Source organism: Mytilus trossulus, chromosome 1 (genome assembly GCF_036588685.1).
Source record: "Mytilus trossulus isolate FHL-02 chromosome 1, PNRI_Mtr1.1.1.hap1, whole genome shotgun sequence".
In the NCBI taxonomy this organism is placed as follows: Eukaryota; Metazoa; Mollusca; class Bivalvia; order Mytilida; family Mytilidae; genus Mytilus; species Mytilus trossulus.
Genome location: NC_086373.1, coordinates 101,585,139 through 101,605,134, shown reverse-complemented (window position 1 = coordinate 101,605,134; position 19,996 = coordinate 101,585,139). Strand labels below are relative to the sequence as shown.

General features: G+C 32.9%; 1 protein-coding gene across 1 annotated transcript in view; it reads right to left on the bottom strand.

Annotated features, from left to right (window-relative positions):
* Positions 1-8,557, bottom strand: part of LOC134694021 (serine/threonine-protein kinase PLK1-like) — a 29,423-nt gene extending 20,866 nt beyond the window's left edge. Inside the window, exons 1-2 of the mRNA XM_063555025.1 lie at positions 8,349-8,557; positions 7,706-8,165 (exon numbers count right to left, since the gene is read on the bottom strand). Coding sequence (XP_063411095.1) covers positions 7,706-7,921 — 216 coding nt within the window. The 5' untranslated portion in view covers positions 7,922-8,165; positions 8,349-8,557. The remainder of the gene's footprint in view (positions 1-7,705; positions 8,166-8,348) is intronic.
* Positions 8,558-19,996: the final 11,439 nt, after the last annotated feature.

Genomic DNA, 19,996 nt, shown 5'->3' with positions numbered 1-19,996 from the left:
AAAACCTTATAAACATAAAATTACAGTTTGCACTTTTTCTTTACTAATATAATTTCATTAAGCTAAATATGTTATAAAGCAGATCATGTTGAGATTTTCTGGTATCGGTTGAGATATTCTGGAACAATGTTGAGATCTTCTGGTGATTGAAATTTTCAACTAGCTAAGTATCAATTATACATAAAAAAAAATGTACAACCGCCAAAACTCCTAAACTTGCCGTATACTGTTTGACATTTCAACTGTCATTTTAATCTTGTCTTTTTCAACTGTCATTTTTTTATCGTGTCTGTATAGTTATGTCAACAAATTCCTAAGAGACATTTGGTTGTAATAAAGTGAATACTGGTAGTGAATAGTGAATAGCTGTGTTTTTTCTGTATTAAAGTTCTAGCGCTGGAGATTAATATTCTAGCGCTGAAGATTAATAGTCTAGCGCTGGAGATTAATAATCTAGCTCTGAAGATTAATAGTCCAGCGTTTGAGAAGCAGTTTTGCACAGAAGCTATAAAGTCAATAATATTGTAATTGATATCTCCAGCGCTAGAATTTATTCATACATAGCTTAACCTGACATCTCAATAGCTAGCTTTTCAAAATCTACATCGTTATACTTTACCTTCTCAGTGCTGGGGTTTACATCAGTTCTAAACTTTAATTACAGAACTGAGTTTTAAAACTGGACAATTTGCATCCCCTGTGCTATATTTACATAATCAGTGCTTAACTCTGAATCTTCAACACTAGACCTTTATACTGCCTCATACCGTGGTAAAGGAAAGAATACATAGACGTACCGCATAAATGGGTTTCTTTATTCATGATAGATTAGTCAAATTATATATCAACTGGTAGCAATTTCACAAAGAAAAATGTCAGTGGGTCAGTTATTTTTCTATTACGTTTTTTCTTTGTTTATAATCAACATGAACAGGAGAAAAACTGTGCAGATTGTATTATTGATGTTTTAATGAGTCATTAAAATACTCATTGTCTAACTAAATGCATATGCAGGACGAGTACATGAAATGTAAACATAAATGTTATATGAACATAAACCCTCCTTTGTACTAGATTGACACGTGTGTGCTTTTGAAATGAAATTGATATATACGTCCACTTGTATTTTTTTGTCCATCTGACGAATTAAGCATTTTCCAACTTATTTTTATAGTTTGTTCCTATGTTGTTCTGTTATTCTACTGTCCAATGTTAGGGGAGGGTTGAGATCCCGCTAACATGTTTAACCCCGCAATATGTATGTATGTGTCTGTACCAAGTTAAGAGCCTGTAATTCAGTGGTTGTCGTTTGTTTATGTGTTACATATTTGTTTTTCGTTCATTTTTTTTATATATGAATAAGGCCGTTAGTATTTTCGTTACAATTGTCATTTCGGGGCCTTTTATAGGTGACTATCATGCAGTATGGGCTTTGCTCATTGTTGAAGGCCGTACGGTTACCTATAGTTGTTAATTTCTGTGTCTGTTTGGTCATTTGTGAAGAGTTGTCTCACTGGCAATCATGCTTCATTTATATATATATATATATATATATATATTTATAGTATACAAGGTATTATCCCGCAGTTAAGATTTGTCACTTTTTAAGAACGCATGCACATCCGTAAAAAACAGACGACTACCGGATGTACAACGGACACTTCATCCGTTGAATGTCCGTCAATTCAAAGTTTTGAACATGCTCGAAATTGTCCACCGGACAGAAGGGACATTGATGGATATCACAGATATGGAAGGGACATTGATGGATATCACAGATGTAGAAGGGACATTGATGAATATCACGGATGTTGAACGGACATGAAACGAAAAAGAGCGGACGTCTTACGGTCATGAACAGATTGTAAAAAGTAATCCGTTCGGCGTCCGTTTGTGCTATCCGTTAAGGTGTAACATGTGCTTAAATCTCCGGTCACATCTTACCAGATAGCGCGAACGGAGGCCGAACGGATAATTTTTTTTTCAATCCGTCCGTTCCGTGAAACGAGTGTTGTTAGACGTCCGTTAATATCTGTTTCATTTCGTTCAGTATCCACTTTATCAGTCGACGTCCGGTTGGTCCGGTGGAAAAAATTGAGCATGTTAAAAACCTGTGAACGGACTCGTCGGATTTTTTTTTTACAATATTCGTCCGTTCAGTGTTCGTTTTGTATCTGTTACTTGTCCGTTATACATCCGTTGGAGGTCCGGTAGACAGGTTCACTAACGGAATTTTCCGGACATATAAAGGATAAACCGGATGTGAGACGGACGTGAACAGAAGGATAACAGAACGATAATTGATTATAAAACGGATACATACCAATTGAAAATCGCGTCAGAAAAAACAATTATTGGTATGTTGGTTTTCTTTAGTAACATGAATATTTATGGCTTTTTATAGCTGACTGTATGTATGCGGTATGGGCTTTGATCATTGATGAAGGCTGTATGGTTACTATAGTTGTTAATTTCTGTGTCATGTTGGTCTCTTGTGGAGAGTTATCTCATTAGCAATCATACCACATCTTCTTTTTTATATGATCTTCTAAATCATGATCAGGCAAAGTTATTGGCTTTTTATTCTGACATTTGTTTTCTTATTTCTTTTTCACCCCTACCACTTTTTTGACATACTACACGTCCTTTTAATTTGTTCATTACATCGCGGACTCCTAACGGATGAAAATGGTGTAAATTGAAAAGTTTTGTCCATCCTTTCGGTGTCCGTTGGAGCTATCTGGTAAAGTGTGACCACAGTTTAAGCAGAACTTGCATGCTAAGCATAGACACACACACACACACACACACACACACACACACACACACACACACACACACACACACACATATGTTTAGCCTATTTCTGTATCATTGGAACAAAAACATACTAGTAGAAGTAGTAGTAATATATATATAGTGGTAGAGACGGAGGTCCTCGGGCGTTATCCGCCTGATCCATTAAAAATGTTGGACCGACCAATCCAACCTGAATCACAACATATTGCTGGTCAATGTAGATTAAGTAACGATGTTTTAATGAAAGACAGTGGAAACGACACAATGAAATGTGTAATGCATGGTTGGGCCCATTGGAAAAAAGAGACATGAGGTCCAAAATACATACAAACAAAACCTGGATAGCTTTTATGTCTTTATGTGAAAATGACAATGAGCACGACTATAGAGCTGGAAATCGTCGTAGTAATATGATCTTAGTCAGGTCTTAAAAAGACCGTGATGAGGACACCGGGCTTGATCGTACTAGAATCGACTTTTGTAAAGGATGCGGTCTTGAACAGCTAAGCATAACCGTAGAATAGTCGTAGTGATTGTGTCGCGTTATTAAGGTATAGTCTAGTGTGTGTACTAAGGTAGTATAGTAACATCGACGTTATATCGTAGCGAAGTACATGTGTCTGCGACTTGAATCGCGCTCAAGATACGATGGCACAGCAATCTTTGTGGACTACGACATTAACGCGCTCCTACTTAGACATGATTTCGCAACGACATATCACGATTGTTTTGAACATGTTGGCTACTCTCAATACGAACTGCAAGACCTCAAGACCGTACCACGACAATACTGCGATTGCGATCTACACAATCGCAGTACAATCGTCAAAAGCATTATAGAGATCGTCGTGCGATCATGCATGGCCTAGTGTGACGGGGCCTGAATTATACTATAAATGAGGCTGAATATTACCAAATATTAAGGATGTGCTCTGAATGCAGTTGTGAACAAACAATCTAAGTTATAATCATTTCAATACAATGCATGCGATTACACTAAGTTGAACGTCACTTTATATAGTACTTGCGCAAAGCAGTTTCAAAATCGTTATTTTTTAATGACATAAATTACATATTTTACTGACAATTAGATTATCACCACCATTATGAAGTTATCCTGTATGAAAAATTAAACCTAGAAAAGCCTTTAAGGGTTCGAAAAGTTGGATTGTTTAGTTTGTAACTATTTTCTTTCTTGTAAGCATTTTCGACATTAAATAAAGTCTGTTACAGTTAGGAATCGAAATCATCTAAATAAAAACATAATAATAAATAAATATTATAAAATAATCTTATTTATACTTATAAAGCATACATTTTTCTATCGGCAATTCTAGAAATTGTATCGGTATTTAGATTTTAACTTACCACATACAGAAAACATATATCAGGTTAACCGCAAAAAGGTAAACTCGAATAGTACCGCTCACTGATATAGTTTCGTTGTTCATTTTGGGAAAAAACTTTATTTTTACAATTAGAAATTACATCTAATTATTTAGATTAAACTTTAGCATAGCTGTTTTAGCAGTTTTTGTCTTTATATAGTAATATTGCACGCGTGTTGGATTGCTAGTCGTAGTTAATTTGAACTTTGAAACCTCAGCGCCCATATTTTAACAATGATATACTTTATGACACAAAATAACCAGAAAGACTCAACATTGTGACAGAAAGACTCAACCAGTACCTTTATATCTCAACCATTTAGAATTTTTCATTTTCCTGCTTAGAATAGGCTTGACAAAAAATGTTTTTGCAATTAACAGACGTGGTTATCGTAAAGCATAAACAAAAACACAAATAATTGACATATTTTCTTGCTAGGTCATTAAAACCATAGCAGTTTTATCAGATTCAAAGAAAGTCAACATGATAATCCGTAGGCATGTAGGAGAAAAGTGATTGTGACTTCAATTTCAGATATTTTGAACCAAACAGAAACATATTAGCTACAATTATCATTTATCTATGGCATGACATTCTCCTATTTTACAAAAAAGTCATTGATTTTCAGTAAATTGACGAAAAGTCGACCTGCCCTATGTTTATTTTGAATATTTTGAACCAGAAAGACTCAACAGGAAGTGCCAGAATACTTTTTTCCGTCTCAACATTTTGGTTGAGATTAGATGGTTTACCAGGCGTGAATAAGAGGTAATTTTTCAATACTTGATGAACATTGTTCTCTCTAACGTGCGATTTTAGACCTCCCTATTGTCAGCACCAAGTTAAGGAATGTTCGATTAGTCATGTTATCCTTCAGAAGGAACCCGACACCACCGTGACAACCCTACCGCTTCACATTAGTATATTGTCTAACTCCTTCGTTTCACAAGAACAATACATCTCGACGATGCTTTGGATGGAACCAGTGAACTCTGTCAACTTGTTTGGGGTATATATCTTAATTATATTTTGTGGACGGATTTATACATCTGTCATCAAGGAAGTTTGTCATTTGTGGTCTGAAATCTTTTTACAAATCAAATGTTTTCACTTTTCGCTTTTTCTTTGTGTAACACCTGAATATGTTGTTATACAATAAGAGAAAGGCCACTTTCAATAATTCTGAATATCAAATGTGAGAAAATTGTAATAAAAGATCGGAAATTGTAAAAATAGTAAATACGCCCAGCAATATCTGCCGTCAAAGTAGGTTATTGGATAAAAAATCCAATGGGTTCTTGACCTGTATTTAATTTAAATTTTAGTGAATGAGTCAGAATTTTGAATGGATATCCTGTATCGATTAGACTGACATACCCCGGTTACATTGACAACTTAGATTTGGAGGTGGTTTGTCCAAGTGATTATTTTATAGGGATAATATAGATGGAATTAAATGGTTTACAAAACTCTTCAAATGTTTAAATACCACATATTTCCTTCATGGCTCACATTGTGTATTAACTTTTTATTTTAATTCTGTAGGAATGCATAATCCATATGGTCAATAATTAAATAGTTACCGGTCCACTTTCTGTAAAATCTTGCCCCCAAAATAACATTCAATTATGTGAAATTCTTAATTAAAATTAACCAGAAGGTAGAATTAAACTAAGAGCACAAATTATTTTGGACACATGCACCAGTATAATCTATCCAAATATGCGAATCACTAATAAGCTAGAATGTACTCTAATTCAGCCCAAAAAAGCCACCTTAAATCTGGACAGGCCAACACATACCTGATGGACGTATTGGTTTGGAAGATTACTATTCTAATGTGTATAATAATAACAGTATTATCTTTTGGGTCATTGTTGTCTTTGGAGGTGATATAAGGTTCTTGTTCAGATAATTAAATTAACGGCATGGTGAAAAGACAGGTAAAAAAGGTAGACATCTTGGTTCAATGTCAATAATTACTTCATTACAAAGAAAAACATTTCACCTTCAGACAATCTATGTTTACAATAACCCTCAGGAAAAATGAAATAATGTGTTAAAATTAGGGATAACGCAATGACATGTTTTTCTATAGCATGAAAAGGTGTGGATCCCATGGGGTAAATGATCTCTTTAACAATCTGTTTACAAGCTCTTTAACAATCTGTTTACAAGTCAAATTAAACACCCTGAATCATAAAATTAAAATTACTATAATTGAATAAAAACATATATATCTGATTTATCATTTTCAGACTTTTTCGAACCTATTAAATGTGTGTATGTAATATTACAGTCAATAAAACTAGAGACATATAATACTGTATTATGTGACTGATAAAACTAACCAAGAAGTTAGAAACCTGTCCAAAAGGTATTACATAACCTTTATAAAACTACATAATTTTTTGTAATACGTCTGAAAGTACAACACAGGTTTCCAACCGAGACATGTAAAATTTGTAAAAAATGAAAAATCATTACGTACATAATATTTACAAACATTTCCTTTAAACATATGTGGGGACATGTACATGTAGGAAACTTTCCATTGTGTTTACATCCCACAACCTCCTGTCAGTTTCACAGTAAATGTTAAAATAACTTTTCAGGATTCAGTAGCTTAAGGAAGAACAAACAGAAGACCCAGAATATTAGTTGGTTTGCCTTTTTTATCAGTTCATTTATTTCCACAAGTAAAGATATTATTTATACATTTCCCTAAGGAGTCCTTCGCATTGAAAAGCCCAGCAACCCAATGCTTTGCTCAGTAACCCCTTATGAGAACCCATGGAGACCTATCGGACACCTGTCTGACACACAATGATCGATGTTAATCAATCGCACTGCCGTAGGTATATGTGTTTTCTGTTATGTAAGATAGATATACTTTACAGGGTGCAATATACACGTCTTTAGAAATATTACATTAGGTAACATTAAAAAACACTGAACTCAGTATAAAGTCATAAATTAAACTTCAACTAAAAGTCTGAATTTCATCATGTCTATCATTAGATAAACCCAGTTTTGCAAGAGTTCCATTTGAACTCTTTGTCATGTATGTATAAATTTATCCCATCAATAAGAGGGTTTAAAAGGAAGTTTTCCATTGATTTCAACATTGGTGGGGTCTAAAGAGTATAAATATAGCCATATATGTTTAGATTTAACGTTTTTGTATAAACAAGGAGGTTATGAGGTTATAACCTCCTTGGTATAATATAATAATGGTAATTCAACATAGGTAAAACTACTTTTACTTAAATTTTTAAGCTTCCAAAGCCTAGCTGCAATGCATATATGACCATAATTCTTCAAAAGGGGAAATGGTCAATTTTACGCGAACCTGGTCATTAATGAACCAAAATCCAGTCATTCTGAAATGATTTTTTAAAATTTGATATTATATCCCATGTTAGGATAAAACTAGATTTTAAATCATGCTTATTCAAACTGTTTCCTTCATTTCTTTTATTCTTTCGTATTGACATGTATGATAAACATCACCTACCTTGCCAAGAAGTCTTCCTCTGAGGTACGTAGTGTCTGTAGTTGAATCATAGATGATGTAGTTCGGATCAAAGTGGACCATATTTATCCTATTATTAGGGTCTGCTAACTTTCTCCTGGCCCGACTGTCAATGTGTCGAGGTCTTGTATCGTTTACTGTCACAGGGTATGAATTAATATTGTGTCCCGTATTCGGGGGTAGGACATCCACTGACATTGGTCTCGTTTTGTATAACTTTCCTTCGAGTAATATACGTCTTGTCTTTCTTCAGAAGATAATGAATATTTCATACGTGATAATTTTAATAATAAATGAATACAGGAAGGCCGAACGGATGTTGACAAACAAAGAAGCTAAAGTCTTCCGTCACAATATTTGTAGGTCCGTATAATAATCCGTGAAATGTTGAGAGTCTGTATGATTTACTCACGTCTTTTGTTAATTTACTGCCAAAGTGAACCTGAAAAAAATGACATCGTTATCAGTACTGCCTCGTTGGAAGCACAGGAAATAGCTTCCTATTTTTACATTAGGAGATAACAACATTTACTATTGAAATATCTCCCAACAACGTGTCGGTGGAATACACACCAGATATATTATGTGTATCGATAACTTCAATTGATCAGAATATTTGTCTTACCTGTAACTTTCCTCCGGAGTTTATGTTTGAGAATCTAATTTAATACAGGTACACAATATTAACTCAATGTTCAAACCAGTATTTCCTTTTCATTGTCAAGAGTTTTAAAATGAGAACTTTTGTTGAAGTCAGCTGACGGTGGATTTGTGTTCAATACCTGTAGATGTGATGTCACCCATTTGGAAGGCTTGTCTAACAATACGTTTACCTGTGTGTAAGCTCCGCCTACTCGACTTGCATATACCTATATTTATTACTAATTATACAAATGTAATTGTCTAATATCATAAGTAATAATAACATGGTTTGTTTACGTATGTTATGATTGAACATTTCTATACATAAAAGATGTCAATTGTTATCAAGTACTGAATCAAATATTGAATATTCATGACAAAAAAATATCAGGTAAAAATAACACAAATAATCAAAAATTACCTATCTATATAGAAACTTATGTCATTTGTAAAAAATATACATACTGCAATCTTCCAGGTCAAAGGAGACTTACTTTTTTGTGATAAAAACGCGTTTTAGATATTTTAAATTCTTTTAAACCGAAACTTCTTAAGATTGAACATTTAAGTATTTTTTTAATCCTTTTTACTTCCTTACGTACTTTGTTACAAACTGTTACCGGTACAATTTACAAATGTAAAAATACATTTTATGTGATTTCAATTGGAGATGTTATCTTCTTTATCGTATGAATAATATAAAATAATATCACAATATCACAAAATCAATAATAAATTTAAATGTTTTAAATCAAATTGTGTGCTGTTACAAAATCACACTTACCCGTTCAACTTTTATCCAAAGAAAAAACGAAATGAATCTAAAACAGATGGTAATAATTTCATATCTTAAAAACACTGACTTAAAGAACGATATAGCATAGAATTGTGAAGTGATTTTTTTCTTTCTGCTAATCTATTTAATATACACACCCACGGTGCACACAGTTTATATGAATTATTTTCTCAAGACATAATTATGATATCACTTGGCACATATAAGAAAAAAGTTATTAGAAAGAGATTTGAAGGACGAAGGATTAATGCATTTTCTACTGAGTTTGTCACGCTATTTAACATATTCAATTCCAGATTAAAAGCCAATTCCCACGATTAAAAAGTTGACATACTTTCAAAATTAATCACTCGATGTGTATATATGTATTTTAAATACATAAAAATTAAATAAATTGAATTAAATCATCAAAGTTTGTGGTTTTCTTTGCGACAGATTTCAAAAATTCGTCATCAACAGTTTTCATATTAATCAGTTCTTCACTGCGCCGAACAGCCGCTACCATATGTTTTGAACTGAATCATTTCTTTCTCATAAGAAAAAAAAACCCAGTAAAATTTCAAGATTTTGTTACATCAGCAGTGTATTTAGCCTTACATTTTATATGTTTGTTGTTGTTGCCTCCAAGCATATTTAAATTGTGACCTTTTGACTTACGTTAACCCTATATATACTATATTAAAAATGTTGTAATCCGAACAATTATTTAAGAACTCTCTAAGAATAATACTAAATCAATGTGTTGGTATATTTGTTCATATTTTCAAAGATAAGCAAACTGGAATCGATCGAATTCTTTATGTAAAGAGGGTTGCTGTGATCCGTATTCGAACGAAGGAGATGATGGTACACAATACAGAGACAGTAAATCAACAACACAAAACACATCTGGAGGTGGAATGAGAGATAACAAAGATCCGCCATCAGCATCTCATTCTCATAAAGCTATACTACTAAAGCTAATATTGACTAGGTTCCTGAACAGATTATTATAGACTGGAAGTAAATGATTGCATTGCCTTCCAAAATAGTTACACTGGAAATTAATCTGTTTAAAATATTCAAACATATACAGGAACTCGTGTGTTCGTCATATGAGTATAACTTAAACCGATTATATCTATATTTTAGCTAGATTTACTGAAATTATGTAGATGAATACTATTTAGTGTTACTGGCAAAGGTACTTCATGAAAGCCCTTTTGTGAATGTTATACTAGAGTCTGTGAGTGCTTTAGTGTTGTAAAGACATCGAAATTAATCATGTTTGCTTGTATTTTATTACTTTGCTGTTTAAAATCCACTCCGAAGTACTGCCACTGATATTAGAGTGTTAGACACCATAATGTCATTTCAAGCAGATTCAGTACTTTGAGCTTCGAGCTTTATTTCGTACCTATTGTTATTTCACAAATAGATATTCAAATGGAAAGGAGTTGATTAACTCTTCCAATTCTTCATGTCCCATTAGCAGGTGCTTTGCTTTTGCGCCAATTGGCATTTCATTTGCGCCGAACAAATCCTTCATTTACGCCAAAAACTAAAACTTTTATTTGCGTTGACATGCATAAAACCATACAAGTAATGGTAACAAGAGTGCACACACTGAAATGTCTCGCCTTCTTTACTAATCATTGATACTATGTTAATAGTCCTAAATATAAAGCTTTATTACAACTGTCACATAAAATTAACATTAACCAAGAAAGCTAAACAAAGACCAATGAACCATGAAAATGAGGTCAAGGTCAGATGAACCATGCCAGGCAGACATGTACAGCTAACAATGCTACCACACATTGAATATAGTTGACCTATTAATTATAGTTAAAGAAAAATAGACCAAAACACAAAACCTTAACACTGTGCAATGAACCGTGAAATTGAGGTCATGGTCAAATAAAATGTGCGGGACTGACCTATACATCATAAAATATTTCCATACACCAAATATAGTTGACCTTTGGCATATAATATTAGATAAAAAGACCAAAACTCTAAAAAATCTAACTATAACCACTGAACCATAAAAATGAGAATGTCAAATGACATCTGCCCGCTAGACATATACACCTTACAATCATTCCATACAACAAATATAGAAGACCTATTGCATAAAGTATGAGAAAAACAGACAAAAACACAAAAACTTAACTATAACAACTGAACCATGAAAATGAGGTCAAGGTCAAATGACATCAGCCCGCTAGACATGTACACCTTACAAGCATTCCATACGTCAAATATAGTAGACCTATTGCATAAAGTGTAAGAGAAACAGACCAAAACACAAAAACTTAACTATAACCACTGAACCATGAAAATGAGGTCAGGGTCAGATGACACCTGCCAGTTGGACATGTACACCTTACAGTCCTTCCATACGTAGAATATACTAGCCCTATTGCTTATAGTATCTGAGATATGGACTTGACCACCAAAACTTAACCTTGTTCACTGATCCATGAAATGAGGTCGAGGTCAAGTGAAAACTGTCTGACGGGCATGAGGACCTTGCAAGGTGCGCACATACCAAATATAGTTATCCAATTACTTATAATAAGAGAGAATTTAACATTACAAAAAATCTTAACTTTTTTTTCAAGTAGTCACTGAACCATGAAAATGAGGTCAAGGATATTGGACATGTGACTGACGGAAAGTTCGTAACATGAGGCATCTATATACAAAGTATGAAGCATCCAGGTCTTCTACCTTCTAAAATATATAGCTTTTAAGAAGTTAGCTAACGCCGCCGCCGCCGGATCACTATCCCTATGTCAAGCTTTCTGCAGCAAAAGTTGCAGGCTCGACAAAAACCTTGATAAAACACAATTCTCAAATGCAATGCGCCCCCATTAGCCACACTTTTGCTAAATGGATTTCTATGGTCTTTTTAAACATTCAGAAATAAAATTCTATTTTTCTATTCAGACAAATACAATCGATAACATAAAACACACAACTAGCTAGAACACTGGTGCACATTTCTTTATATTTAGAAGTGTCTTGAATTTTAATTTTAGCCTTTCTTTCTAAAATCTTTATTCTAGAAATAATTAATCATTAGAAGCATGTTGCCAATGAATATGTTATACAGATCTGTATACATGGTCAACTTTATGACCTTGTTATACGGTATTTATAACTATCTGATTATTATTTCTGTTTACATGAATGGACAACAATTATCCATTCTCGTCTTGTATTCTGTCAGTTCAATCTGCAGCATTATAATGGAGACCTGGGCGGACATTGTGTTTGACCTGCAAGCGAAATAAGCCTGTAACGGTACTCGTGAGAAATAACGTGTTTTGTTAGCATGTAGTGAACGAGGAAATGCATTATTATCAGAAACATGAGACCGAGGATCTGTCGTCTTGTTAAAGAGAAAGATAAACGAACAATGACAAAAATACCACGGAATTATTTATTGTCCTTTCACTTAAATGACTAAGAACACATATTCAATAGGGGTAAAAATAGTTCATGAGAGATGATATTCTATTTTAAAAGATTGAAATAACTCAGATCAACTCATACAGTTTTAAATGTAAAAAGGTTATAAAGTCCAAATAGAGGTTTCACCCTTCTTAATTGATAGAGCCGTCATTAAGTGATAGAACTTGACTGTCCTGGAATACAAAAAATATGTAGTTGTTGGATGTGTAGAATTGTGTTCTGACGAGAATTGCCAAATTCTATACCGTTGGAATCGATTCTATAGGGAATATAAATTCCGATGGGAGTAAAAATTCCTTGGAACTATTTAAAGCTGATTCAAATAAATTGCAATACACAAGACCACGAATATATCTATTGCACCAATAACCGTAAAACTTTCCATATATAAAGACTCCAAACTCTTTGACATCAAATTTGAATTTCTTCCACTCCAATAGGATAATGAATTATATCCAACTAAGTCTATAAAAATACATATAGTAGCTTCAGTATCCACTGAACACACACTAGTGTTTACTACAAAAAAAAATGCTAGATATTTTGGTATGAAAAGAAAAATGTCAGCCTGGCAGAGTTCATCTGACCTTGACCTCATTTTCCTGATTATTTGGTCCATGATATTTTTTTCTACAATTATGTTTGTTTTATCAGATACTATAATTATCAACAGACAAACATGTAATCATTACATGGTGCTCACAAACTAACTTGGGCCTAATATTTTCGTACCGGGGTCGTTTTTTTCAGACACTATAAGCAATAGACTGACTATGTTTGTGTATGGTATAATTGTAAGGTGTATACGTGCCCGTCTGGTAGGGTTAACTGACCTTGGCAATGTTAAGTTTATGTAATATTTATAGTATAACCTTCATATTATACAGACTAAAAATATGTTTAATCATGATACAAAGCGAGCAAGACATTTTAGCGTGTACACTCTAGCTTTTTTCTGAATTCCTATATGTAAAAGACTGTTTTACTATAAATACGTTGGAAATTCCTTCAAGAAAAGGGCTTATGACCGTTAGTTGTCAGCGTTTCACTCTTTCTGTTGTGGTCAAATTTAGAATCAGATACAGGTATCATTTGTTTCTTCAAATTAACGATTAAACTGGTTAGAAGTTTTAACAACTCCAGGAAAGCCTCAGCCAAGTTTAACACAATGTTATAAGAAACACACTATAAAGGAGGAAAGTCACGAAAAGGCGTGTGATACTTGTTCTATCAAATCCACTGTGTTTTAGTCTATGATGACGTACGTGGAATCTACAAAACTCAAGGAATAAGAATATTTTATTTCAAATTGAAGAGGTTTCATCACATAACATACAAATAGATAAGATGAGACATAAAATTGGAGACATATAAGTAAACAACACCGTTTTACTATAACAAAATGCAATTAAAGGCCTGGACATAATCAGATATTATAATCAACATCTTAAAATATACCATTCAAAATTATATGCCACTAAAAATATGTATATATGTGGCTAATTTGCATTTATTATCTTTGAACTTCTCCTTATCTGTAGACTTTTTTTTTTAGATAGAATAGTATCCTACACATTTACATATTTTTTTTAATTTTCTTGTATAGATAGCCATGCAAACCGAAAATTGTTAAAAGATTGAAAACTATTGCTAGTAAGAGAAATTTCAGTAAAATACTAATTTCTACTATCAACATTTATTTCAGTCTGGTACCTATGACTTTATCTTTAGTTAATAGTATATTTATCTATAAATTATTGCTGCAAAATTAACTGCCTTTGAAAATGCCTTATAAAATAAAATTAGTATGTTTACAAGAAGGTGAGACGTGTACCTGAAATATTCTTTAGGAGGAAATTTACCTTAAGATAAAATATACAATGGGAGATAACCCAATATCCACTTGTATAACTATTTTCTTTCTCCATAATATTTGTAGGTTTCAAGGATCAACGGAACGGAAACAAATTTACTTTTGGAATAGAGGAACAGGACCAGTTTATTTCGAAAATTGATAAAATCTCATGGAATTGAATTTTAAATGTAAATTAAGTAATATTCAAAGTTATACGCACATCTATAAATTAACTTTAATAATCTTTTCATTATTGGTGAAGGTAATTTAGATTAAGAATGGACATTTTTTGCATTTAAGAATATTTCTATTGAAGACAAATCATATATTTGCTGTGTTTCTTCTTATTTAAAATTTATTAAAATTCACCAAAATCAACCAAAAACCTGATTAACTAACTAGTACGAAATGTGCTTTATCATTGGTAGAACCTCAAATTATACACATGATGCTGGCTGTCTAAGTGCGAAGACCGGATAACATTTGGTGAATAGTTTGTAAGATCCGTGCATAAAAAAGTGTGAATATAAACACTTCGATGACCTATAGTTCAGTACGTCATGTAGTCTTATTTTGATATCAATTTCTACATTTATTAACACAAATTCTCCAAATAACACCAATTTGAAAGTACAAACAAGGAGACACAAACCAAGAATAAACTAAACGGTAAGCACATGACTTTCGACCGTAGTTTATACTATAAACAATCCTAAGTCCAGTATGAAATCTTAACGTCCTTCTCATTATCTTGTGTAATCCCCGTCTACCACCCCTTCTCAAAACAAGAAGAACATTCTTGCTGCTTACAATTATCTCTTTCTATAATTAACTTGGCCAAGTAGTTACAGTGGAAAAAGTTAGTAAAGATTTACAAATTTTATGAAAACTGTTAAAAATTGACTAAAATTTGTAAGGGTTCCTCGGAACCCAGTGTCTCGCCTACTTTTGCTGTAAATCGCAGGCTCAACAAAAATGAGGCAAAAAATCAATAAAAATATTCCTCTTGATACTATCCTATGATTGTAAGAAGGTTCTGTCCAAGTTTGGTAAAAATCTAGGACAGTTAATGAATCTAATAAATGTGTTGAAAACTTTAACTGCAGACTGTATGTAATGTTAACTGGAAGAAAATCGAAGTTAATTTAAAAGTAAAATACAGAAAAAATGGAGTTATCTTTATACAAAATTTACCAACTTATGATCATAAATAAGCTTCTGTCCAAGTTTGGTACAAACCCAGGATAGTTTAAGAAAGTTATTCAAATTTTAAAAACTTTTACCACAGAGTGAATGTAATGTTTCCCTGCAGAAAAACTAAGTCCATTTAAAGGTAAAATACGGAATAAATGGATTTATTATTTTATAAATTTTGCCTCTGGATACTATCTTATGATCATAAACAAGCATCTGTCCAAGTTTGGTACAAACCAAGGATAGTTTAAGAAAGTTATTAAAATTCTAAAAACTTTAACCAGAGTGAATGTAATGTTTCCCCGCAGAAAAAAAGTAAGTCCATTTAAAAGTGAAATACGGAAAAAAATGGATTTATTTTTTTATAAAATTTGCTTCTGGATACTATCTTATGATCATAAACAAGCATCTGTTCAAGTTTGGTACAAACCAAAGATAGCTTAAGAAAGTTATTAAAATTTAAAAAACTTTTACCACAGTGAATGTAATGTTTCCCTGCAGAAAAACTAAGTCCATTTAAAGGTAAAATACGGAATAAATGGATTTATTATTTTATAAATTTTGCCTCTGGATACTATCTTATGATCATAAACAAGCATCTGTCCAAGTTTGGTACAAACCAAGGATATTTTAAGAAAGTTATTAAAATTCTAAAAATTTAACCACAGAGTGAATGTAATGTTTCCCCGCAGAAAAAAGTAAGTCCATTTAAAAGTAAAATACGGAAAAAAATGGATTTATTCTTTTATAAAATTTGCTTCTGGATACTATCTAATGATCATAAACAAGCATAATTATGTTCAAGTTTGGTTGGTTGGCCGGGTCATCGGACACATTTTTCAAACTAGATACCACAAAGATGATTGTGGCCAAGTTTAGATTGATTTGGCCCAGTAGTTTCAGGGAAGATTTTTGTAAAAGATTACTTAAAGATTTACGAAAAATGGTTAAAAATCGACTATAAAGGACAATAACTCTTAAAGGGGTCAACTGACCATGTCTTACTTTAAATCTTACTCGGCTGAACATTATTGCTGTTTACAGTTTATCATTATCTATAATAATATTCAAGATAATAACCAAAAACAGCAAAATTTCCTTAAAATGACCAATTCAGGGGCAGCAACCCAACAACAGATTGTGCGATTCATCTAAAACAATCAGATGGAACTTGACCTGATAAACAATTTTACCCCATGTCAGATTTGCTTTAAATAATTTGGTTTTTGAGTTATAAGCCAAAATCTGCATTTTACCCCCATGTTCTATTTTTAGCCGTGGCGGCCATCTTGGTTGGTTGGCCGGGTCACGCCACACATTTTTAAACTAGATACCCCAATAATGATTGTGTTCAAGTTTGGTTTAATTTGGCCCAGTAGTTTCAGAGGAGAAGAATTTTGTAAAAGCTTACGACGACGGACGCCAAGTGATGTGAAAAGGACTACTGGATTCGGCAATAAGGAACTATAACACTATATGGTTGCAATGACGTATGATGGTAAAGGTATTCTATCTCGTCCTTCCTGCAACTCGGTGAATGTGATGAATATTTTCAACTCTACCCCTAGACGTAGACGCAGTCATGGATATCGTCACTATACATCACCTACTTTGCATGATGTCTGTATAAGTCACTTTCTGCCATTTATACAAAAGCCGTTAGGTATTCATTACATTCGCACGAAACTTTATTCATTAACCCCTTTCAAAACTTCATTCTCTGTTCAATTTATGTTTGAAAAAAACCGCTGTCACAAACCTTCATTCAAACCAATATCATTTCGGATATTGCAAGTCACAGACTTATGCCTATACGGAATACCAAACCAATTGCAACTAAAATTTTCAATAACAAACACGTTTTCACATTAACAACTTCCAAGTCTAAGCCTCCTAATTGCACCTGTACTAGTTACCAATTGACATGACCTAAAAATTGTAAATAACACTTCCCTGCAAAATTTGTTATCCAAAGGTTTGAAATTTCGTGAGCCTAAATCCATCAATTTGAAATACAACTTTAAAAAAATGATGGATTCAATCGAGGACTATGCCAGGCAATGGGCTTCACACGAGAAAGTAGATACTCTTTCCGCATGGATTAAGACTGTGAGGTTGTTGATACAAATCCGAATTAAGAAACTAAATGGATCCATCAATACCCACGCTACGTATATTTTTAAAGACCCAAATGATGTAAAACACTTGTCCTAGGCCTATCTCCATGACAAATATGTTGTTGTCCCCGCAGATAAAGCACCAAACAACATCGTTTTTTGTGTAAATTTTATCACATAAACAGCTTGATTAATTAATTAGGTATTGACAATTGCAATTCACTTAGAACGCAACATATACCCTCAAGACCAAAGAGGAAATCCTGGATAATGATAGGTTTGTTCTATGTTCCTTTGGAATTTCAATTAAAGACGAAGAACATGGTCTTCCATCACTGAATTGGATACCTCAGTAAATTACATAAGTGTCCTTACAAACAACTGTATATTGCTGGGTCTTCCAAGTGCTCATCGAAACCTCTTTCTAAATTATTAACATCTATTTTTTTCATCAATCGAAGGCTCCAAAGTTATTGTTGAACTGCCTATTCTAGAGGTGGCGTGAATCAGATATGGATACTGAAAAAATCCAGCACTAACACTCTCTCATCTTGCAATAGTATTAAACATTTGACTTATCTTCACTTCACACAAGCATTCCCCATTCCAAACTAAAAGACAAATTGAAAGAGTTGGTATAACTTTGTTTCAGTAAAAAGAATGGCGAACGTAGATACAAGAATCTTGTCATGGGGAGGGATACATCCTACTTTATAAAGAATCACTCCGATTCAAAAAAAAATTCTCTGAAATAGACATTATTGGCAACATATTTGTTACGTTTGGAGGACGCGTTTTTCAACAGACTGTTGGGATTCCAATGGGAACAAATTGTGCCCCTATTCTTGCCGACAATAGGAAGTACACCACTAATTCATGGTCCCATTGCGTTCTATGTTAAATTCCTCCGTTTCAAGCAGGCACACCTCTTTTATTTGAAGTTCAAATAAAGTGGCAATCACTGCATGTCAAAGCAACACCTTCTGGTGTCCTGTACTGAAAAAATCAACATACCTTACATTGCATATAAGAAAGAACTGGTTCCCAGAACTTCGGATGTACCAAAACAGGTACTTCCGATCTGACAAAAAGGCAAAATGTACCCTCCTTTTTAAATTTCATGCCATTTTTTTATTATTCAAAGTTATCAGTCAAAAATTGTTCTACAATGATCACCAGTCATGCAGCTTTCATTTGATACCAAAATTAATAAAATATTCTAAATATTTTGAAAGTTATGTTCATGCATAGGAACTATTTTGTGTTAAATATGTACTACTTTCTGGCCGGGCCTGAATTAGTGGTGTTACACCTATAACAGAACCAAACTTGCTATATTGACTTGTTCATTACTTTTTTTCATTCTATGATCTATTTCAAGCAATAAAAAACATATACAGCTTTAGTCCAAAGACTATTTTATTACTTCAAAGCTCAAATTGGACTGGTAGTAACATATGGGTTATTCAAAGAAAACTGCACATGTATATTACCAGTGGCCAATATACTTTTTTTTATTCTCAATATCACTGTTTTATTAATTAATTTCTATTAGGAAAGCTATGCACTTACTAATAGTCATATTTTTATCAGAGGTTCTTCATTACATAAAAATATATTAGTCCAAACTTAAGACATAAATGAGAAATATCCCCCCCTTTTTTCTTGAAATTGGAAAAAGGTTTTTTTTTTGTATGAACCATAATTCTGTGGTAAAACATAGATTAATAAGAGCAATTTATATATCCCTCAGCTAGATAACTTGCTAAACTGGTTCAAAATTGCATGTACAGTGATATTTTTGAATTCTTATATGAGTATATACCATTTGCCTAGATTGTAAAAGGCTACCATAAGAAAAACAAAAAAACTTGAAAAATCATAAGATTACTTTGACCAAGAGCTATTCTTTTCTATATACAAGTCATAAAATATATGTTTTATTGATTTCAATCAGAAAAAATGCAAAAATAAGAACTTGGAGTCAAGTCTTAACTGCATGCATGCTGTATGACCATAAAAGGCTAACATACTTGAGTATGTCAATTTAAGAGCTTAAATTTCCCACAAGCAGGACTGTTGACCCCAAAAAAATGATTAGACATGATTACTAACATCATATTTGACTTATTTTCATTGGAATAGGTACAACTTCTAAAAATTGGATTTCTGGTGATTCTCTGTAATAGGAAGTACACCACTAATTC